Source organism: Hyperoodon ampullatus (genome assembly GCF_949752795.1).
Source record: "Hyperoodon ampullatus genome assembly, chromosome: 6".
Lineage (NCBI taxonomy): Eukaryota > Metazoa > Chordata > Mammalia > Artiodactyla > Ziphiidae > Hyperoodon > Hyperoodon ampullatus.
In genome coordinates this window covers 24,380,301-24,398,576 of record NC_136919.1, presented here as the reverse complement: position 1 = coordinate 24,398,576, position 18,276 = coordinate 24,380,301, and the positions used below count along the sequence as shown (strand labels likewise).

Sequence of the window (18,276 nt, the reverse complement as noted above, 5' to 3'; positions counted from 1 at the left end):
GCTGGTTTGCCTGGGCTGTTCCTCCAGCAGTACCACTAGCAACGCTGATGGGCTAAAGACTCGGGAGAGACTTCACATGGTGTGGTGACCACCTGCTTTGGGACCCATCACTACCCCAGGGTAGGGTTAAGTCACGGAATTCTCAGTCTAACTGGAGAAGAACCGAGCACCACAAGGAAGACAACATGAATAGAAAGGGAAACTCTTCACCTTAAGATCATAAAGCCTAGAAATGATAAGATAGTCAGTTTTTGTATTGATAAACATTTTTATTCTAATATTATAGTAATAATTCAAGTGCAATTCTCTTTGAAAAGTCAACTCTGTTAAAACAAAACTTGTTAAATATCTTTCATCAAACACAAACAATATTCTTTTCAATCCCGCACAGCAGTCAGAGCCATGGAGCAGAGGTAAGATTTTTTTTTTTTAAAGCCTACTACATTTTGTTATTGCTAAAAGAATCTGAATTAGTTGTCAAGGTCTCAGAAGCAGTGATTAATTGACTTTTGAAAGCTCTACCAGATACTCTGACATAAAATCATGAATCCAGATATCTGTGTCTGGCAGTGACGTGTCCACTAAATAGACCACTACTTTCCGGTCCCAAGGATTAGTGTTTTCTATAACTGTCTGCACCAATGCCACCAGAGGTTTCTTCTCCACGTGATTTCGAAACACCACTGAAGCCTCCTCAGACCACTGGCTGCACTTCACTCCTAAGAGGAAGGGAGTTTGCAGATCAGTGAGGGGTCAAATGAGCCTTTCTTTGATCCGTTATAATGGAAAACTATTTAAATAGTCCCAAAGTAGTTAAACACACCAGCTTAGATTTGCCTAACTGAAAAACAGATGCTGAACAATCTTACAACAGTCTTGCTTATAGTTTTTCTATTCTGAATGGGGTTATTTCTGTAAACCTTCACCTATAGACACAAATTTCATCTGAGATTTAATGCTGTGCTATAAAATGAAGTTATAATAATGACTGTGCCCATTTCCGTAAAGTATATGTAGATATAGACTGATGGAGAATGAAATATCAATATCAATGACATTTCTCTTATTTACAGATTTTTTTCCCTGATGAACCAGATATAGTAAAAAAAGAAAAGAAGAAGAATTAATACACTTAACAGTATTTTAAATTATATACATTACCATGGTAAAAGCACTGGATTGAAAGTCTGGAGACTCAGTTACTATACCCAGCTCTTCCTCTATCAAATGGTATGATCTTGGGGAAACCAGTTGATTTCTCAGGCCTCAGTTTACTTCTTATAAAATAAAGTGGTTGGACCAGATGAATTTTAAGTCCCATGCATTGCTAAATCCCCATGACTTTTAAACTTGAGAGCTCAAGTTAGAGAATTCTGAATTAGGTTTTAAAACAAAACTGAGACAAGAATATGTATTTTTCAAGAAGTATTATTAACTAACATAAATTAAGTTCACATATGTTAGATTAGATACATAAATTATGCCCCATAGTGATGAAGGTCTGGGAGTTTCACATATAATTCAAAAGACCTTTCGGTGTAGTGAGTGGGCTAAATTCTTTGATTACTAAGAATTTCCCATGAGAGAAGCCTAGAACTGTCTATAAGCTGCTGCTTCAGTGACTGTAACAGAGCCGGAGCCTCCCAGCACTGGCACGAATTCAGTGAAATGAAGCGGCTGTAGAGTCCCCTGCACAGGGAGCACCAGTGACTGTGGCCACGAACCCGGGGTGGGGATGATGGGGCCATGCGATCCTCCCTCACGGAGACCCCTTCACTGGGCCGTTTGATTGTCATGTTTAACAAAATGTGTTGTTAGAAAAACCTGAACATTAGAAAGTGAAAATGAAAAATGTAACCATTAATTCTGAAGAAACCATTTAGAAGTTTGAGTTCAAAGCAGATCAGTGGTAGTCATGCCATGTGTAAGATGCCATTTTTGGTTCATATCTGTCTACCATGGGAGTTTCCTTTGAGTTCTAGTAGGAGACACAAAGAAACTGGCAAATACTTCAAAATAAGGCAATCTCTCTCTCTCTCCCTCTCTCTCTCTCTCTCTTTCTACCTATCTATCTACATACATATGTCCTCAATAAACGCTATCAATAAGAAGAATTTATATACATAATTTCTCTCATTTCTGAGATCAAGTCAGTTCTGCCACTGCTAAGTGTATGGGGTGAGCAGGGGGTGAGGAATGAGGGTTGCACATGTGGTCACAACTCGCCCTATCCCAGCACAGCAGGACCTCCAGACAACTGGAGGTGTCGGCACCCCTCAGCCCTCTTGGCCTCCGCACCCTCTGCTCACGGCGACAGCTCTCTGGGTGGAGCTTCAGCTGGGCACCCATGTTACCTACTGGTAGAGGGCACACAGATATCTGCACTGCCTTCACAGAAGATAAAACAAATCTCATCAGACAGTTTCATAAAGAGGTACCACTCTACACCTATTAACTCAACTCCTGAGATTTTATGACAGTCAATAGGCTGGTGTGAGTGTGGTGAAATCACACACTTGTGTGTTGTTAGTTGCGATGCAAATGGAAACTGATTTGGCCATGAAAATGGTCATATTCTACGACCCAGGAATGTTTCATAATTGTGAAAGTCCATTACGTAGATGCATTATAATTCCTGCAATAAATTATGAAATATTAATCGTGCAATGTTCTCCTCCTGTTGGTTATTTAAGTTGTCTCATTGTTTCCATTTGCTTGTTTTGGCTAATATATATAGCTGTGGGTTTTTTCCCTCAATACTACAATAAAAGTGTAAACAACCTAAATGTTCAACAATAGGGAAACAATGATTAAACAGAATATTTTGCAGCTATTAAGAATTGTTATCAGGACCATCAAACAACCACCCAAAAAGTAACAGTGTGAAAGCAGAATGCAATACTGTACCTGTACAAAGATTACAGTTTTAGAAAAATACTCATACATGAAACCAGAGACAGAAAGGAATATGGAAAAACAGAAACAGTAGATATAGTGGAAGGGCATGACCTTGAGAGATCATTAAAAATTATCAATAGGCCAATGATTCTGTACCCAGGACAAAATGACAATATATACTACTGTTGTGTCATGAGTCCAAATTCCCCAGAAGTTACCTGCTAGTTGAGCTGTGACTGCTTGAAACGGCAGCTTTCGGAACATGTCCACCAGGGGCCGCACTTTTCTTGTGTTGACTAATTCGTGCTTGCCATAGTCCAGCTCATACACGGACACCAGTCCATTGGTCAGGATTCCTTTTAAAAGCACCCTGTACCACCTAGATGTGCATTGGAGTAAAAAGGAAGAAAAAACCGCACAAAGTCAACATCTGCATTAAGGGCAACATTTTTTGATAAAAAGAAAAATTAGTACAAATGTTATTTACTAAAATATAAAACTATGCTGTTGTAGAAGTTTTTAAAGAGACTGCTTCTTCTTTTTCCAAAGGTTACTATTCTCTGCTTTGTCACTGGCTCATTTGATGGAATTTGTTCACTCAATACCCTTTTACAGCCCTCACGGAGCTAATAAAGGAAAACCACCACTAAGCAGGAGGAAACAGTGCCACAGAGGACAATCAGGACAAGGCTAGCAGATCCCTTCACTTTGACGGGGAGACAGGCAATGGCCACACTTTGGGGACAAGGTCCATGTTTGGAAGATGGAAAGAGAGAAGCAAGCGGGACCAGGTATGAAGAATGCATTAATTCAGGGACTTCCAGGCAAGATACCTTAGGGCTATCAAGGTAGTATTTGGACCAAAGGTCTGGAGCTCAGGAGAATGGTTGAAGCAGGAGATACGGATTAGAGTTGGTAGGGGGGAAGGTCATCAAAATAAAGGTAGTTTATGAAGCTATGAGAGAGAATGAGAATGCTTCAGCAGAGAATGTTTGAAAAAAAGTGAAGTGAGGACAGAATCCTGGGAAACACAAAAATTTAAGGCAAAGGAAGGTTACCCAGTAAAAGGAGACTGAGGAATAGAAGGTAAGTGGCAGCAGGAGGTCCTGAAAAGAGTGGTGCTGCAGAAACCAAGTAGTGTAAAGCATCCCATGTTACAGGGAGGTCAACTAGGATTTAGAGTTAAAAGAAGCCACTGGACTCGGTAATGAGCTCTGTATCTTTAATAAGAATGGTTTCGGGACTTCCCTGGTGGTGTAGTGGTTCAGAATCCACCTGCCAATGCAGGGGACATGGGTTCGATCCCTGGTCCAGGAAGGTCCCACGTGCCGCGGAGCAACTAAGCCTGTGCGCCACAACTACTGAGCCTGTGCTCCAGAGCCCACGAGCCACAACTACTGAGCCCTCATGCCACAGCTACTGAGGCCCGCGTGCCTAAAGCCCATGCTCCGCAACATGAGAAGCCACCGCAGTGAGAAGCCTGCTCACTGCAACGAAGAGTAGCCCCCGCTCACCGCAACTAGAGAAAGCCCACATGCAACAAAGACCCAATGCAGCCAAAAATAAATAAATAAAATAAATTAATTTTTTAAAAAAAGCTACAAAGAGGCCAGCTTCAAACACTGTATATAATTGGGGGGTTCTGGGAGGAACTCTAGAAACCTTCAGGTAAGCCCAAAGTGAAGCAAGCAATTATCCATGAATCACAGGGACACAGAAAGGTATCATAATAAGTACATGAGCTTTGGGGGCCAAACAGACCTGAGCTGGAGTCCCACTGAGCCATTTTTCAGTCATGTTAACTCTGGGCTCTTTATTTAACCTTTCTGTGCCTCAATTATCTCATGTATAATGTTTAGTTTTAATTTACTTGAAGAAATAATACATATGAAGTGCCTAACACATTAATTTGGCATATAACAGGCAGTTGGCAAATGGCAGCCATTACTGTAAGTATTCTTAAAATGAAGATAAGCTGTGCAAATAAGAACTTTAGATTAATCTGAAGAGAAATTTCCATATGTGGAAATGCCAGTTTGGTGCAGGTTGCTAATTCATATAAGTGTAAAAGGAGATAAAAACATTTGGTTTCCACCAATATCACTGTCTTTAAACTGTACAAGGTAAATGATTGATGGTCTGTGCTTTTAGTCTATAAATAAGAGGTACAGGGCTGTGAGGAGAGAACCATCAAGAAACCTATGTGTTGCATTTCTATTTAGCTTTCCACTTTCAAAACTAAGAGCTTAAATAAAGGCTTCAGTTTTGACGACATTACCAATTTCAGTGCAAGGCTACATGTGGATCACCTGGAGAGTTTACTTAAAACACAGATTCTGGGGTTCTACTGCCAGAGATTCTGACTCAGGAGGCCTGGGGTGAGGAAGGGGAATCTGCATTTTTAATAGGCTGCCCAGGTTATTCTTAAATTGGGATAGATTTGGAAATCACTGTAATCAAAACTGTACCTGAAATTCCTAAATCTTAACTTACCAGAGCTGGGAACAAGGTTTAGTAAATAGTCCTGGGTTGTAAGCAAGACAGAAGCTCTAAACACTTTACATTGATTCAGTTCATAAAGTTTCAAAAAATATCAGATAATCTGTTCCCATATATAAGACATCCCTTGATTATCTAGGACAAATTAACTGATTAAAGGCCCAGAGTCCTGAGGCAGAACTGTTCGACCCATGGGGGAGTAGGGGTGTAGTCTGAAGTCCCACACTACAAATCTCCAGTGTTCAGAGATCTTTACATGATCCTTCCCCCCAAGTGGCACCTCCCCACCACTAATCATCATTAATCTGCTCCTCAGATAAGAGTTAGCATTAGCTTGGCTTTAACTGTGATTAAACTATCCAATAATAAAGAGTTCTGATGAGGCAAATTGGAACCCATTTATGCTTACGATTGTAAGTAACATGACATAGTAAAAATATTTTTTTTTTTTTTGGCGGTACGCGGGCCTCTCACTGCTGTAGCCTCTCCCGTTGCAGAGCACAGGCTCCAGACGCGCAGGCTCAGCGGCCATGGCTCACGGGCCCAGCCGCTCCACGGCACGTGGGATCCTCCCGGACCGGGGCACGAACCCGCGTCCCCTGCATCGGCAGGCGGACTCTCAACCACTGCGCCACCAGGGAAGCCCAAAAATATTTTTTAAAGATGAAAAGCTTGTGACATATAAGTTGAATGCTTTTTAGAATGAGAGCTATTATACTTTTCACTTTTAAGTGTTGAAAATTAGTTTTTTTCCTCCCATAAAAATAACAAAATTTTATAAATGCCTATACTTGCTATCTTAAGCATGAATGAAAGCACTTTATAGAAAAAAAATAAGCAGTTGATCTTTTAAATTGAGTTTTGGGGGGTGTGTATGTATGTCTATGTGTTGGGACAGGGAAGGTGGGGGAGAGATTGTTCTTTTTGTTCACAACTGTCAAATAAGCTGGCACATTTCCCCTAAGAAAGCCGGCAAAGGGAAGGGGGAGCGGGGAGCTTGTGCCATTGTCCAGGGCTTCCTGGAGTGAGCGTATAGCTTGAGGAGCTTGGGCTTCCTTGGGTTGGAACCAGCACATCCTGGGGGCTTCAGGAGAGGAGAGTGTGGATCCAAATGTGCAAACGTGAGAACACAGACTGAAAGTGCTAAAACAAATGTAAGGAATTATGATTCTCACTGTCCAAAGGCCAAAGAGCAGTGAAATAGGCACTGTTGCACCTTATAAAGGGTGGCACAAGCTCTCTAGAAAGCAACTGACTGCATATATCAAAAACCCTGTAATCTTTAAAGAAGTGATTTCTCTTCTAGGAATCTATCTCATAAATACATAATCAGAGAGCTGAACAAAGATTTAAGTTCAACATTATTTGTAACAGTGAAAAATCTGGGAGAAAAAAACCTACAGAAGAAAATGATAAGTAAATTATGATTTCTCTATATGATGGAATATTTAGCTATTAAAATGTTTATGAAGAAATCTCATCACATGGAAAAGTGTTCACAGAATTATGTTAAGTGGAAAAAGTAGGTATGAAATTATATATTATATGAAATTATATAATTAAATATATATTATATTAGAAAATTGCACAATTCATTGGTCTCATTTCACATTCAAAATTCCCATTTGTGCAGTTCCAAGTCCCCCTGCAGGGATTAAGGACTCTTGGTATCATTCTACACATTTTTCTTAGGAGGAGAATAAAAGGCTCTGTCTGTCCAAGCACCTACTTATTTTCCACTTTTGCAGCATACACTTGGTGTTTCTCCACTGCCACATGGCGCTCCTCAGACACACTGTAATAAAGAATCATCTCTTCCATCAGAACTTCCAGCTTATGTATCTCTTGCCATGGCTGGATGACAAAGTAGCCCGGGTGACAGGCCACTGGCACGTACACATCCATGTGTTCCCCTGGCTCGGACAAGTGGACAGGAGGTGGCAGTTCCTCCATGGAGAAAGAGCTGGTATGGTCTACCGATAACTTTTTCAGGATACCCGAGAGGCTCTTTCTGAAATTCTCTCCAGTGTTGCCCAAAATGTGGGTGTTCACACTTTTGCTGTTGGGGGAGCCAGCTCCACTGGATACGGCACTCAGAAACACATCCTTCTGATGCTTCCACAAGTCTGCGTTTGTAATCTGGCGATTGATACTGCGGTGAGGATCGGGAAAGTTCTTGGGGGTAAATAAATAAATATGTGCAATCCCTCTGGTTTCATCCACTTTTGTAACCTTTGGAAAACACACAAAACCAACTTAAAGCAATCCAAGTTCACGCTGAATTCTGAGGTGGTTATAATATTAACTTTAAATATTATAAAACAGTATTTTGCAAAGAACCCAACTTGCTAAAATCATTTTATTTGAGGTCAGATGAATTATCTATCACAGCTGTAGCAATGAATAAGCTCGTAGGTCCAAGTAGTCTAGAAACCAGCGGCAAGCTTATGGAAATGAAAAATTTACTAACCTCTAAAAACTGAGAATATCTATGACTGGCTAGAGGTCAGTATCACTGAGAGGAAGTGATTCTATATATCATGATTAATTTTTTAATATTAATGACATGTTAAAACACTCAAAGAAGAAAGAGTAACCCAATGAATCCCCATGTGCTCATCATCCAACTTCAACAATAAAAAATAATAAAAACGGCAAAATGTCCTATAAGAATTCTGCTTAATGCTGGTGTACCCTCAGACAGGGAAGGGAAAGAAAAAGCTTTGACCTTCACCATATCCTTTGGGATCTTTGGTCCAAAGTCCTTGTTTGGTCCTAATATCTGCTCTCACCCCTCTCCCTTTCCCCCAGTTGCATGAGAGGAGAGGGACCTTGGGAGAAAAAGAGGAAGAAAGCTCCACTGAATAGGCCAAAATTACAGTCACCATTTTGCACCTTTTGCCCAGGAGACCTCTGATTACCTGACTACCTTTTTCTGTCAGAGGGGTGAATGTCTGTATGGGAGCACCACACATTGATAACTGGACTGTGTGTCCCAAAGGGCTGGGTGACTGTTAATTCTTCTCATCAGCTCCTCTGGTTTATCTTAGGAATAACAAAAATGAGACACTTCTAGCCACATCTATCTTTTACCAAATTGGGCTAGAAATGAAAGGCAGGAACACAGGCATGAAGACAAGGAGACACCAGCAAGGCAATCCTTCTAAAGTAATTTACTTTAAAAGCTTTCCTCCTAGCAAGAGGAGTCTATTTAAATTCATTCTTTGGAGGGCTAATGAAGTACTGACTGCTAATTCATTTTGATATTTATGGTACAGAAACACCGCTTCAAAAATCAACCATTAAAAAGATTTTTATTGACTACCCAATACGCTGGCTTTAAGAGCTGAAAATGTAGCTGAGAAAACAATATTCATGTGGCAATTGAAGAATATAAAATGGTATATAACTGTGTGATGGCACATGATAAATCCTAGAGGAGAATGAAGATAGGAAAATCAGTGTGGACTAGAATAAGTGAGAGGTCTTCATGAAGATATTTCTCAAGGACATTTCAGTGTTAACATTGTTAAATGCTTATATAAAATGGTAACACTATTTACATCAGTTAAAATAGAGAAATATTACCTTACATTTCTATTCTTGGAAATATGAGCAGTGTTTTTGACATGAAGATGCAAGAGTGTGAAAAAGAAACACGCTAGTGAAAGAAATAAAGCAGTTTAAATAAGTTTTAGGAAGAGACAAAAACCAAGATTACAAGCAAATATTTGTTTATAATCCATTTTACTTTAGGGATAAAAGAAAGAAATACCGGACTTATTTAAATGGTCTTTAGAAACATTTATCAAGAGATACTTGGTCCTCTGTTGCAGACTTAATTCCTTATCATGGAGCAAAATAGGAGCGCAGAACTATCTGCTACATTATTAATAATCAAAAAATTATATAAAGGGTTTAAAAATAACACTGGAGATATAGGATAAATTCTTAAATAAACATTAAACCATCAAATATCTTATAGCTACACATGTAACCAACCTCCTGACTATAAAAGTGTGTCGGAGGTGAAAGCATCAGTTTACAGTAAGATAAAATTCTTTCACAAAAACAAGTGGAAAAAAAAAGTGAGTCCTTCTGGCTGACAGCCCCCTTTTATCAAGACCAATAAGATAACTAACCTTAATGCTACAGTCTGAGCAATTCAAAACAGAATCTCTTAGCCAAAGCACAGCATCTGGTGTCCACATGCCAATAGACTGTGGAAGATCTGCTAAACAGCACTTTATAGCCTGAAAAGAAAACACAATGGAAAAAAGGACACACCATCTTAAAATAGGTACTTATGAGTAGTGTCAACATTATTTTCCTACAAGTCAAATGTTGCCAAGATAGAGAGCAAGCAACAGCAATAGCTAATAATGACAATCACAGTTCTCGGGCTGGAGCATCTGCTATGTTCCTGATCTATTTATATTACTACCATTGTCTTTACTCCTATCATGAGCCAGGGTTATACCAGGTACTTCACATACTTCTCACCCTACAATACTTCTGCATGGCAGGCCAGTGTTGTGATCTCATTTTACAGACGGTGAAACAGACTCAGAGATACTAACCTGTGTAAGATCACAAACTCGTGAAGACAAGATTGGGACTTATATCTAGGTCTTCCCTTTATGCTCAACTAAAAAAAAAATGAAGTGTCATTTGGATGAAATCTGACTCCTGTTGTAAAAATCTCTGTGGAGGCTTCTGGCTGAATGAAGCATTTCCTGAGTACCCCAGGCATTTGTACTTACCTTTTGAAGGAGGTTGTAATGAGAATTAAGGAGGGAAAGAAAAACTAAAACCCAGTGACACCTAAAAGCCTCATTTTCCCTGATGCTTTTTACCTCCCACCATCACTGCACAAGCTTCTGCAGAATGGCTACATCAGGGAGGAAAAGGTAACCCCAGGGACTCCCTCCAGTCTCATGGAAGCCTTTGAATTGATGGAGGCAATTTTATGCAGGAGATGAAACTTACTTCCAGGATTCCTAGATTTCTTCTTTCCTCTCTGAGCCCCAACCTCCCTGTCATACACCCTCCCTTCATCCTTGGGGGCTCCAAGTCTCCCACTGTGCCCCCTGCATGAGGCACCTTTCTGGGTGGGGAGGAGGTCACTTAGAGCAAAGACAGCAGACTCTACTAGTGCAGGTGCCAGGTGGGCAAAGAGGGAGTGAGGCGGGCCAGCTGGGGCCTGTGCACTGGAGAGCACAAGCCCTGCAGAGGAGAACATCACTTCCCAAGCTCCCACAGAGCACTGTCCCATAACGGGGACTGCTCAATAGAGTCATGTTTTCTAGTTTGTCAAGAGGAGCTAGAAGCAGACAACTAATTCACATTTTAAAACACTATACGAGCCAAGGGCCCAGACCCAATATTCATGGGTCAGCCTTGGCCAACAGGCCATCAGTTTGCTACTCTGAACCTCTTGGGGAGATGTTGTTAGCCAGAGGCTTGCCCTAGCTGGTTTTAAAGGTTCCCCTAACTTCACATCTATCAAATAAAAAATCCAGATAAGAGTAATAGAAAAAATTATAGTGGCTTTTACCAAGAAAGTACACCTGTGTAACTTTCAGACAGTCAGAAGCAGTGGGACGGATCACCCATCTCCTCCAGCCCTGGAAACCTTTTCTAGGTAAGGCTGGCCCTAGATGGATGTTCTAACAAGGGGTACAGAGGCCAGAGGTGCTATCAAGTGAAAGCAGCACTTAAAGGTCTAACAATTTTCAATATTATGCTGAGCAGCAATAAGAAAAAATGTGATTCTGAAAATTGGCTTGAACTCAAGTTAAACAGCTTCTCTGTAATAGTCATTTTAGGAAAGGCAACAGTGACTGCAGTGAGAGAAATTATAAAAGCCACGCTAATTATGGTCAAGTACTTTTTATTCACTGAGGTTTTTTTTTGTTTGTTTGTTTTTTGTTTTTGGTGGTTTTTTTTTTTTGCGGTTATGCGGGCCTCTCACTGTTGTGGCCTCTCCCGTTGCGGAGCACAGGCTCCGGACGCACAGGCTCAGCGGCCATGGCTCACGGGCCCAGCCGCTCCGCGGCATGTAGGATCTTCCCGGACCGGGGCACAAACCCGTGTCCCCTGCATCGGCAGGCGGACTCTCAACCACTGCGCCACCAGGGAAGCCCTATTCACTGAGTTTTGATACATAAGACATCTTCTGGTAAATATAGGTCAAGGGGCCCCTTGAAATTATAGAATGTTGAACAATTTTATTTTCAAAGCATGATGGATTTCTGTACAAACTCTACTTCTCCTAAGTAGGAAACAGTTATTAATAATTTTAATTAATACAAAATAATTCAAACTTCTTATCATCTTGCATTTTTATCAAGAGAGGAAGGATGGACTGAAGTTAATCTTTTCACTAAAATCTATGAGAAGGTTAAATATAAACATATATCCAAAGAGAATGGTTACCGAATTAAATTAAGAACCCTGGAAGTAAATATTTACATATAATATCCTGAAACTGTGTAGAAGCCAGCACTGGCATCTAATTATTAAAGTGGAACCTCTAACTGGACAACATAGCCTGATGACTCAACATGCTTGAAAACAAACATTTATCAAACAATATTCTGTAAGTCTGACTGGTCTTCTTGTCTAAGCAAAATTTTACATCTGAAAACCAGTGAGCCACCATCTGGATCATTTCCAATTTTGTTAAACTCAATCATCATCAAAAACTGAGAGAGCATCTCACAATGTGATTATGAACACATCCAAATCCCTTTCAGCCAATCTCCTAGGCTTGTAACACATAGTACCTGAGGTGGTACTGCAATCATTTCTTGGAGAAACCGAGGGGGAATTTCTCTGAGCTCGGACACTTTCACAGACGTCACAGTGCCAGAGTCCAGGAATTGAACATCAAGAGCCCGGCTGCTGTGAACATTCGTGATCTGCAATGAGACAAGTGTTGGCTGATTTATTAGCATATCCAAAAGGCCAAAATGCTTCTGCGCAATTACATTTTGTACAGCTCTAAAATGCATATAAAAAGCAACAAAAACTATCAGTGCTGATTAAATTTTCTCTTATTTTAAAATGTACTTATTTACCAAATAGATATGCTTTTATAGTAGAATTGATTTCAACATCTTGCTGTTAATTCATAAATATAGTAATAATTACTATGTTTTCAATTCTAGGATACTACTGATTGTAAAACAATTTGATACATTATTATATACTGCTGATCGTAAGATACAGTCTGTTCTCCAAAATATTAGGATGTGAGGAAAAAAAAAACTACTGTGTCTTAGCAATGAGGAAATAATAGAGAGAATTCAGAGACAGAATTTTACTTGTAGTAGGTAAATACTATGTATTTTTTTTTTAGAGTTAAACTTGGTCTTTTTTAAAATTAATTAATTAATTTTTGGCTACATTGGGTCTTCGTTGCTGCACGCGGGCTTTCTCTAGTTGCGGTGAGTGGGGACTACTCTTCGTTACGGTGCGCAGGCATCTCATTGCAGTGGCTTCTCTTGTTGCGGAGCATGGGTTCTAGGTGTGCGGGCTCAGTAGTTGTGGCTTGCAGGCTCTAGAGCCCAGGCTCAGTAGTTGTGGTGCACAGGCTTAGACGCTCTGCAGCATGTGGGATCTTCCTAGACCAGGGCTTGAACCCGTGTCCCCTGCATTGGTAGGCGGATTCTTAACCACTGCACCACCAGGGAAGTCCCAATACTATGTATTTTTAAAACATGACACATTTTGGTATTTTATAGCCCAATGATACTTTGTGTCATTTGTCAAAAATGGGAACATCATTAATCATTAGAGAAATGCAAATCAAAACTACAATGAGATATCGTCTCACACTGGTCAGAATGGCCATCATCAAAAAATCTACAAACAATAAATGCTGGAGAGGGTGTGGAGAAAAGGGAACCCTCTTGCACTGTTGGTGGGAATGTAAATTGATACAGCCACTATGGAGAACAGTATGGAGGTTCCTTAAAGAACTAAAAATAGAATTACCATATGACCCAGCAATCCCACTACTGGGCATATACCCTGAGAAAACCATAATTCAAAAAGAGACACGAACCACAATGTTCATTGCAGCACTATTTACAATAGCCAGGACGTGGAAGCAACCTAAGTGTCCATCAACAGATGAATGGATAAATAAGATGTGGTACATATATACAATGGAATATTACTCATCCATAAAAAAGAAACGAAATTGAGTTATTTGTAGTGAGGTGGATGGACCTAGAGTCTGTCATACAGAGTGAAGTAAGTCAGAAAGAGAAAAACAAACACTGTATGCTAACACATATATATGGAATCTAAAAAAAAACAAAAAAAACCCCAAAAAAACATGGGCATGAAGAACCTAGGGGCAGGACGGGAATAAAGACACAGACATAGAGAATGGACTTGAGGACACGGGGAGGGGGAAGGGTAAGCTGGGACAAAGTGAGAGAGTGGCATGGACATATATACACTACCAGACGTAAAATAGATAGCTAGTGGGAAGCAGCTGCATAGCATAAGGAGATCAGCTCGGTGCCTTGTGACCACCTAGTGGGGTGGGATAGGGAGGGTGGGAGGGAGGGAGATTCAAGAGGGAGGAGATATGGGGAAATATGTATATGTATAACTGATTCACTTTGTTATAAAGCAGAAACTAACACACCATTGTAAAGCAATTATACCCCAATAAAGATGTTTTAAAAAAAATGGGTAAGTTACACACTGAATCAAAGCAATAATTACCTACTTGTAGCCAAATGGCAACAACACAACGTAAGATTCTGGATGCACCTTTAAATGCCACAATCTCCCCTAATATGCCCCTAAAATGCCATTGTGACACTTGCCATTGTTAAATATTTACAGTGGCCAAATATAGCCCCACGGGGGTGGTTATCTGGGCTGAGATCTCATGCCTACAACTGCACTAACTGCTACCTAAGCGTGGTGGTGCCTTCGGTATGATGGCTGTTGAGAACTGGGCCACTTTCGTCTTGGAAGTCAGATTCGCCAGAAGTGAAGCCTTTTTCTACTGCCTGAGAGAATGCTTGATTAATATAATAGCATAAATTTTTAAATCTCTTAAGACATGATAAACACAAACAGTCCCAGGGAGGAATATTTTTAAAAGTATTTGTTTATTCAAACATACATACTGAACATATATATTGGTATGGATGGTATCTGTTGAATGCTTGTTATATCCAGGTATAACTAGGCTGCAAAGATATACTTCCTCTTCTCAAAGAGCTCCTAGTGCCATGAGAGACTACACAAATACATAACCATACTATAATGTAGTAAAGGCAATAATGAAGTTGCGCTTGGGGTACAGTGAGAACACAGAGGGTGGGTACCTGACCCAGCAGGAAGCAGGTGTTAGGGCAAGCTTTCAGGAGGAGGGAATGCCTAGAATTGGTACTTTTCTTTAAAAATTTACTTTTTTTTCTTCTTATTTTAGTAAAATGCCTCCATTGTAGAAAATTTAGATACTTAATGATATAAAAATCACTCGTAATCTACTATAGGTTACAATTATCCTTCTAGTCTTTTACCCATGATTCACAAAAGAACTGATTTACAAGAATTACAAAATATTTGTAGATACTATTTCATAGTTGACTGCTTTCCACTCAGTGTCTCATAAAAATATTTCATGTTGTTTGTCTTCTATGTCATTTTAATGTTATTTAAGTCTATCATATAGATACATTGTGACTTATCTATCAAATCACTTTGGCTGGATAATTTAAGTTGTGTAAATTTGTTTACACAGATTTGTTACTTTAAGAAATAATCATATTTATTGGGCATTTTTATTTCCTTTTTCACAAACTGAAATTTCATAAATTTCACTAATTTATGTCCTTTCAGAGCTGCACCTTAAATGATGAATGGGAGTAAACCAGGTTGGTAGGAGTCCAGTTAGGGGCGAATCTGGACATTTCAAATAGAGGGGAGAGGATGGGCAAAGGCACACACATACTTCTTACGTGTGGGGCCTACAAGCATTTTGGTTACGTTAGAGCATACAATGAGAGGCCGGGCGAGGCAAGAGGTGAGGCTGGGAGACAGGCAAAGGCAAGGTCTAAGAGAACCAGATATCATGCCTTCAAGAACTAAGACTTTACCCTGTAGATGAGAAGCCAATGTCAAGCCTTAAGTAGAAGAATGAGATGGTCAGCTTTATAAAATTGCTGGTGAGGGCTTTGGGATCAGATAGATTTGGTTTTAAACCTCAGCTCTCCCACTTTTTAGCTGGATGACTTTCCTCATCAGTAAAAATGGGGATAACAGGGTTTTGTGAACATGAAATGAGATCAGTCATGTTTAAAAAAGCACTTAGTGTCATGGAAACAGTAAGTCTCGTCATAAGTTGGATGTATAATTATTTGCATTTTGGGTTGCTACTCCTAGTGATACGGAGCTCGACTAGAGGAAGACAGGAGTGAAGGCAGAGGAACCAGTTGGTGTGGTACTGTGGTGTTCCATGCAAGAATTAACCAAGTTGTAAAATCATCAGTGTTTGGTGATTAGTTGCACTTGGGGCTGAGGAAGAGGTAGGAGTCAAAGATAACTCTTAAGAAACAGCCTGAATGGCTGCATGAATGGAGGTACCACTAAAATAGAGATAAGGGAGAAAGGTAAGGATGGGGAAAGATAATTTTGGTTTCATACATGTAGAACTTAAAAGAGTTTGTGAGATGGACGATTAGGCTGGCTTTTTGCTCAAATCTGCAGCCCATCAAGGACTGGAAAACAAATTTGGGAGTCATTAAGGCCAAAATGGTACCTGAAACTATGAGATAGGATTACCTAGAAGGATGCAGAGGCCAAGAAGAGTGATGAGCCTGGACAGGACTTTGGGACACTGACATTTCAGAAGTGGGGGTGGAAGGAGGTTTGGGTGAAAAATGAGAGAAAGAATTATTAGACTATCATGAGGAAAATTAGGATTTGATAACATGGTAGCCTAGTGAGAAGAGAATTTCAAGTTTCAACACTGTTCGATGCAGCAAAGAGGTCTGGTACGACAAGACCTGGAAGATACTAATTCAACTGCACAATTAAGATGCTGTTCACAAGAACAGGTTCTGTGACGGAGTGTGGGCAGAAGTCATGTGGCAGTGACTGAGGACTGACTGGAAGATGGTGCAGAGTGAATGCAGACCACTTCTACAGGGAAACAGGGAGAGTAATGGCCACTGCACTGAATAAAGTTGGTTGGATGTACAGAATAAGTTCAGAATGTATAGGCACTACAGTTTAGACAAGTTACAAGTCAAGAGCAAATACATCACTTAAACACAGGATCTGCTTTTCATTAATCATCTTTCTTTCCTTAACTTTCTATGCATCACTAAGAGAATGAACACTTTTGCTACCTCAAAAGTAGATAATACACAACTTGATAGTAATAAAAATAATACTAGATATTTATCTAAAGTATTTGAGCATACACTGAGAAGGTATTTTTGCCAAAAAGGCATAGCCTGATTCCACACACGGAGAAACTCAAGTTGAGAGACACTCTACAAAACACTGCTACTCTTCAAGAGGCCACAAACAACAAAGACTGAGCAACTTCCAGGTTGGAGGAAACTAAGAAGACATGACAACCAAATACATCTTGGGATCCTGGACCAGAAAAAGGACATATGGAGAACAATCTGGGAAATGTCAGTATGTTCTGCAGATTAGTTAATAATATTGTACCAATGTTAATTTCCTGATTTTGATAATCGTTATGTAAGACATTAACAATTGGAGATGGTGGGTAAAGGGCATATGGGAACTCCTTAAAATATTTTTGCAACTTTCTAAAAGTCTGAAATTACTTCAGAATAAAAGGTTAAAAAATTAAGTATTTGTGCATTTATATATTATACACTAAACAGCACAGAGCTTTAAAATTCAGATGTCACGTTCTTTTTAACAAATCATGTTTTGAAGTTTATAGCTAAGCACCCAAATCTTAGTCATATGACTCCAGATCTCAACTTTCTGACACACATTCACATTGACAATAATTATTTCAAAACTGATGCTTCATTAAAGTGGCCATGACCAAGATTTACTTAAATAAAGGGAAAATCAGTACAATTAAGTTATCACAATGTTGCTATGCAGTAATAAAACTCAATAAAGCAATGATTCTTACTTAGGATTGGTTTCTTTGAGAATCTTAAGAAAATTATGAATATTTTCCCTCCAAAATACATAATACACACACACACACACATAATTTGCATACAATTGTGGGGGAGGGGTCCAGGCGCTCCCTGTAAGCAGAGGGCTTTGCACCTAGGTTAAGCACCACTGTGGAAAAAAAAAAAAAAATCAAGCCCAGATTTGCAATTTTACTAACTGGGCAAAATAGATATCAAAAAAAAAAGAAGAAGAAGAAGACGAAGAAAAGAAAGAAACCACAAAAATCCAAAACCTACCTTTGAAAAACATACAGAGATTTATGACAAAATATAACAAACCTCCTTGCAAATTCATAACTGAGCTTGTAAGAAAATATAACAATTATTAGGCCCTGGAAATAGAGGAATATGTGAACACTGAAACCCAAGCCATCCTGGGCAGGGGTGAGGGAGGACATGAGATGCCCCCAAGAAGCCAGAACGCTCAAAGGGCCACCCCTCCAGGGAGGGGTGACCCTGGAGAGCAATTAGGCATTCCCTATGCCCAGAAATTCCACTCCTACATATGTATCCTGGGAGATATGCACAGGAAGGTTCATGGTAGTGCTGTTTATAGCAAAAAATTTGACACACTCTAAATATCCATTGTCAGAAGAATGGAGTGATAATGTTGGCGTATTCATACACTGTTACAGCATATAGCAGGGCAAACAGATTACATCACAAA

General features: G+C 39.8%; 1 protein-coding gene across 1 annotated transcript in view; it reads right to left on the bottom strand.

Annotated features, from left to right (window-relative positions):
- Positions 1-311: 311 nt before the first annotated feature.
- TDRD7 (tudor domain containing 7) overlaps positions 312-18,276 on the bottom strand; it is an 89,323-nt gene continuing 71,358 nt past the window's right edge. The window contains exons 13-17 of the mRNA XM_079705912.1: positions 12,186-12,320; positions 9,540-9,650; positions 7,127-7,629; positions 3,117-3,277; positions 312-719 (exon numbers count right to left, since the gene is read on the bottom strand). Of these exons, the coding sequence (XP_079562038.1) occupies positions 499-719; positions 3,117-3,277; positions 7,127-7,629; positions 9,540-9,650; positions 12,186-12,320 (1,131 nt within the window). The 3' untranslated portion in view covers positions 312-498. The remainder of the gene's footprint in view (positions 720-3,116; positions 3,278-7,126; positions 7,630-9,539; positions 9,651-12,185; positions 12,321-18,276) is intronic.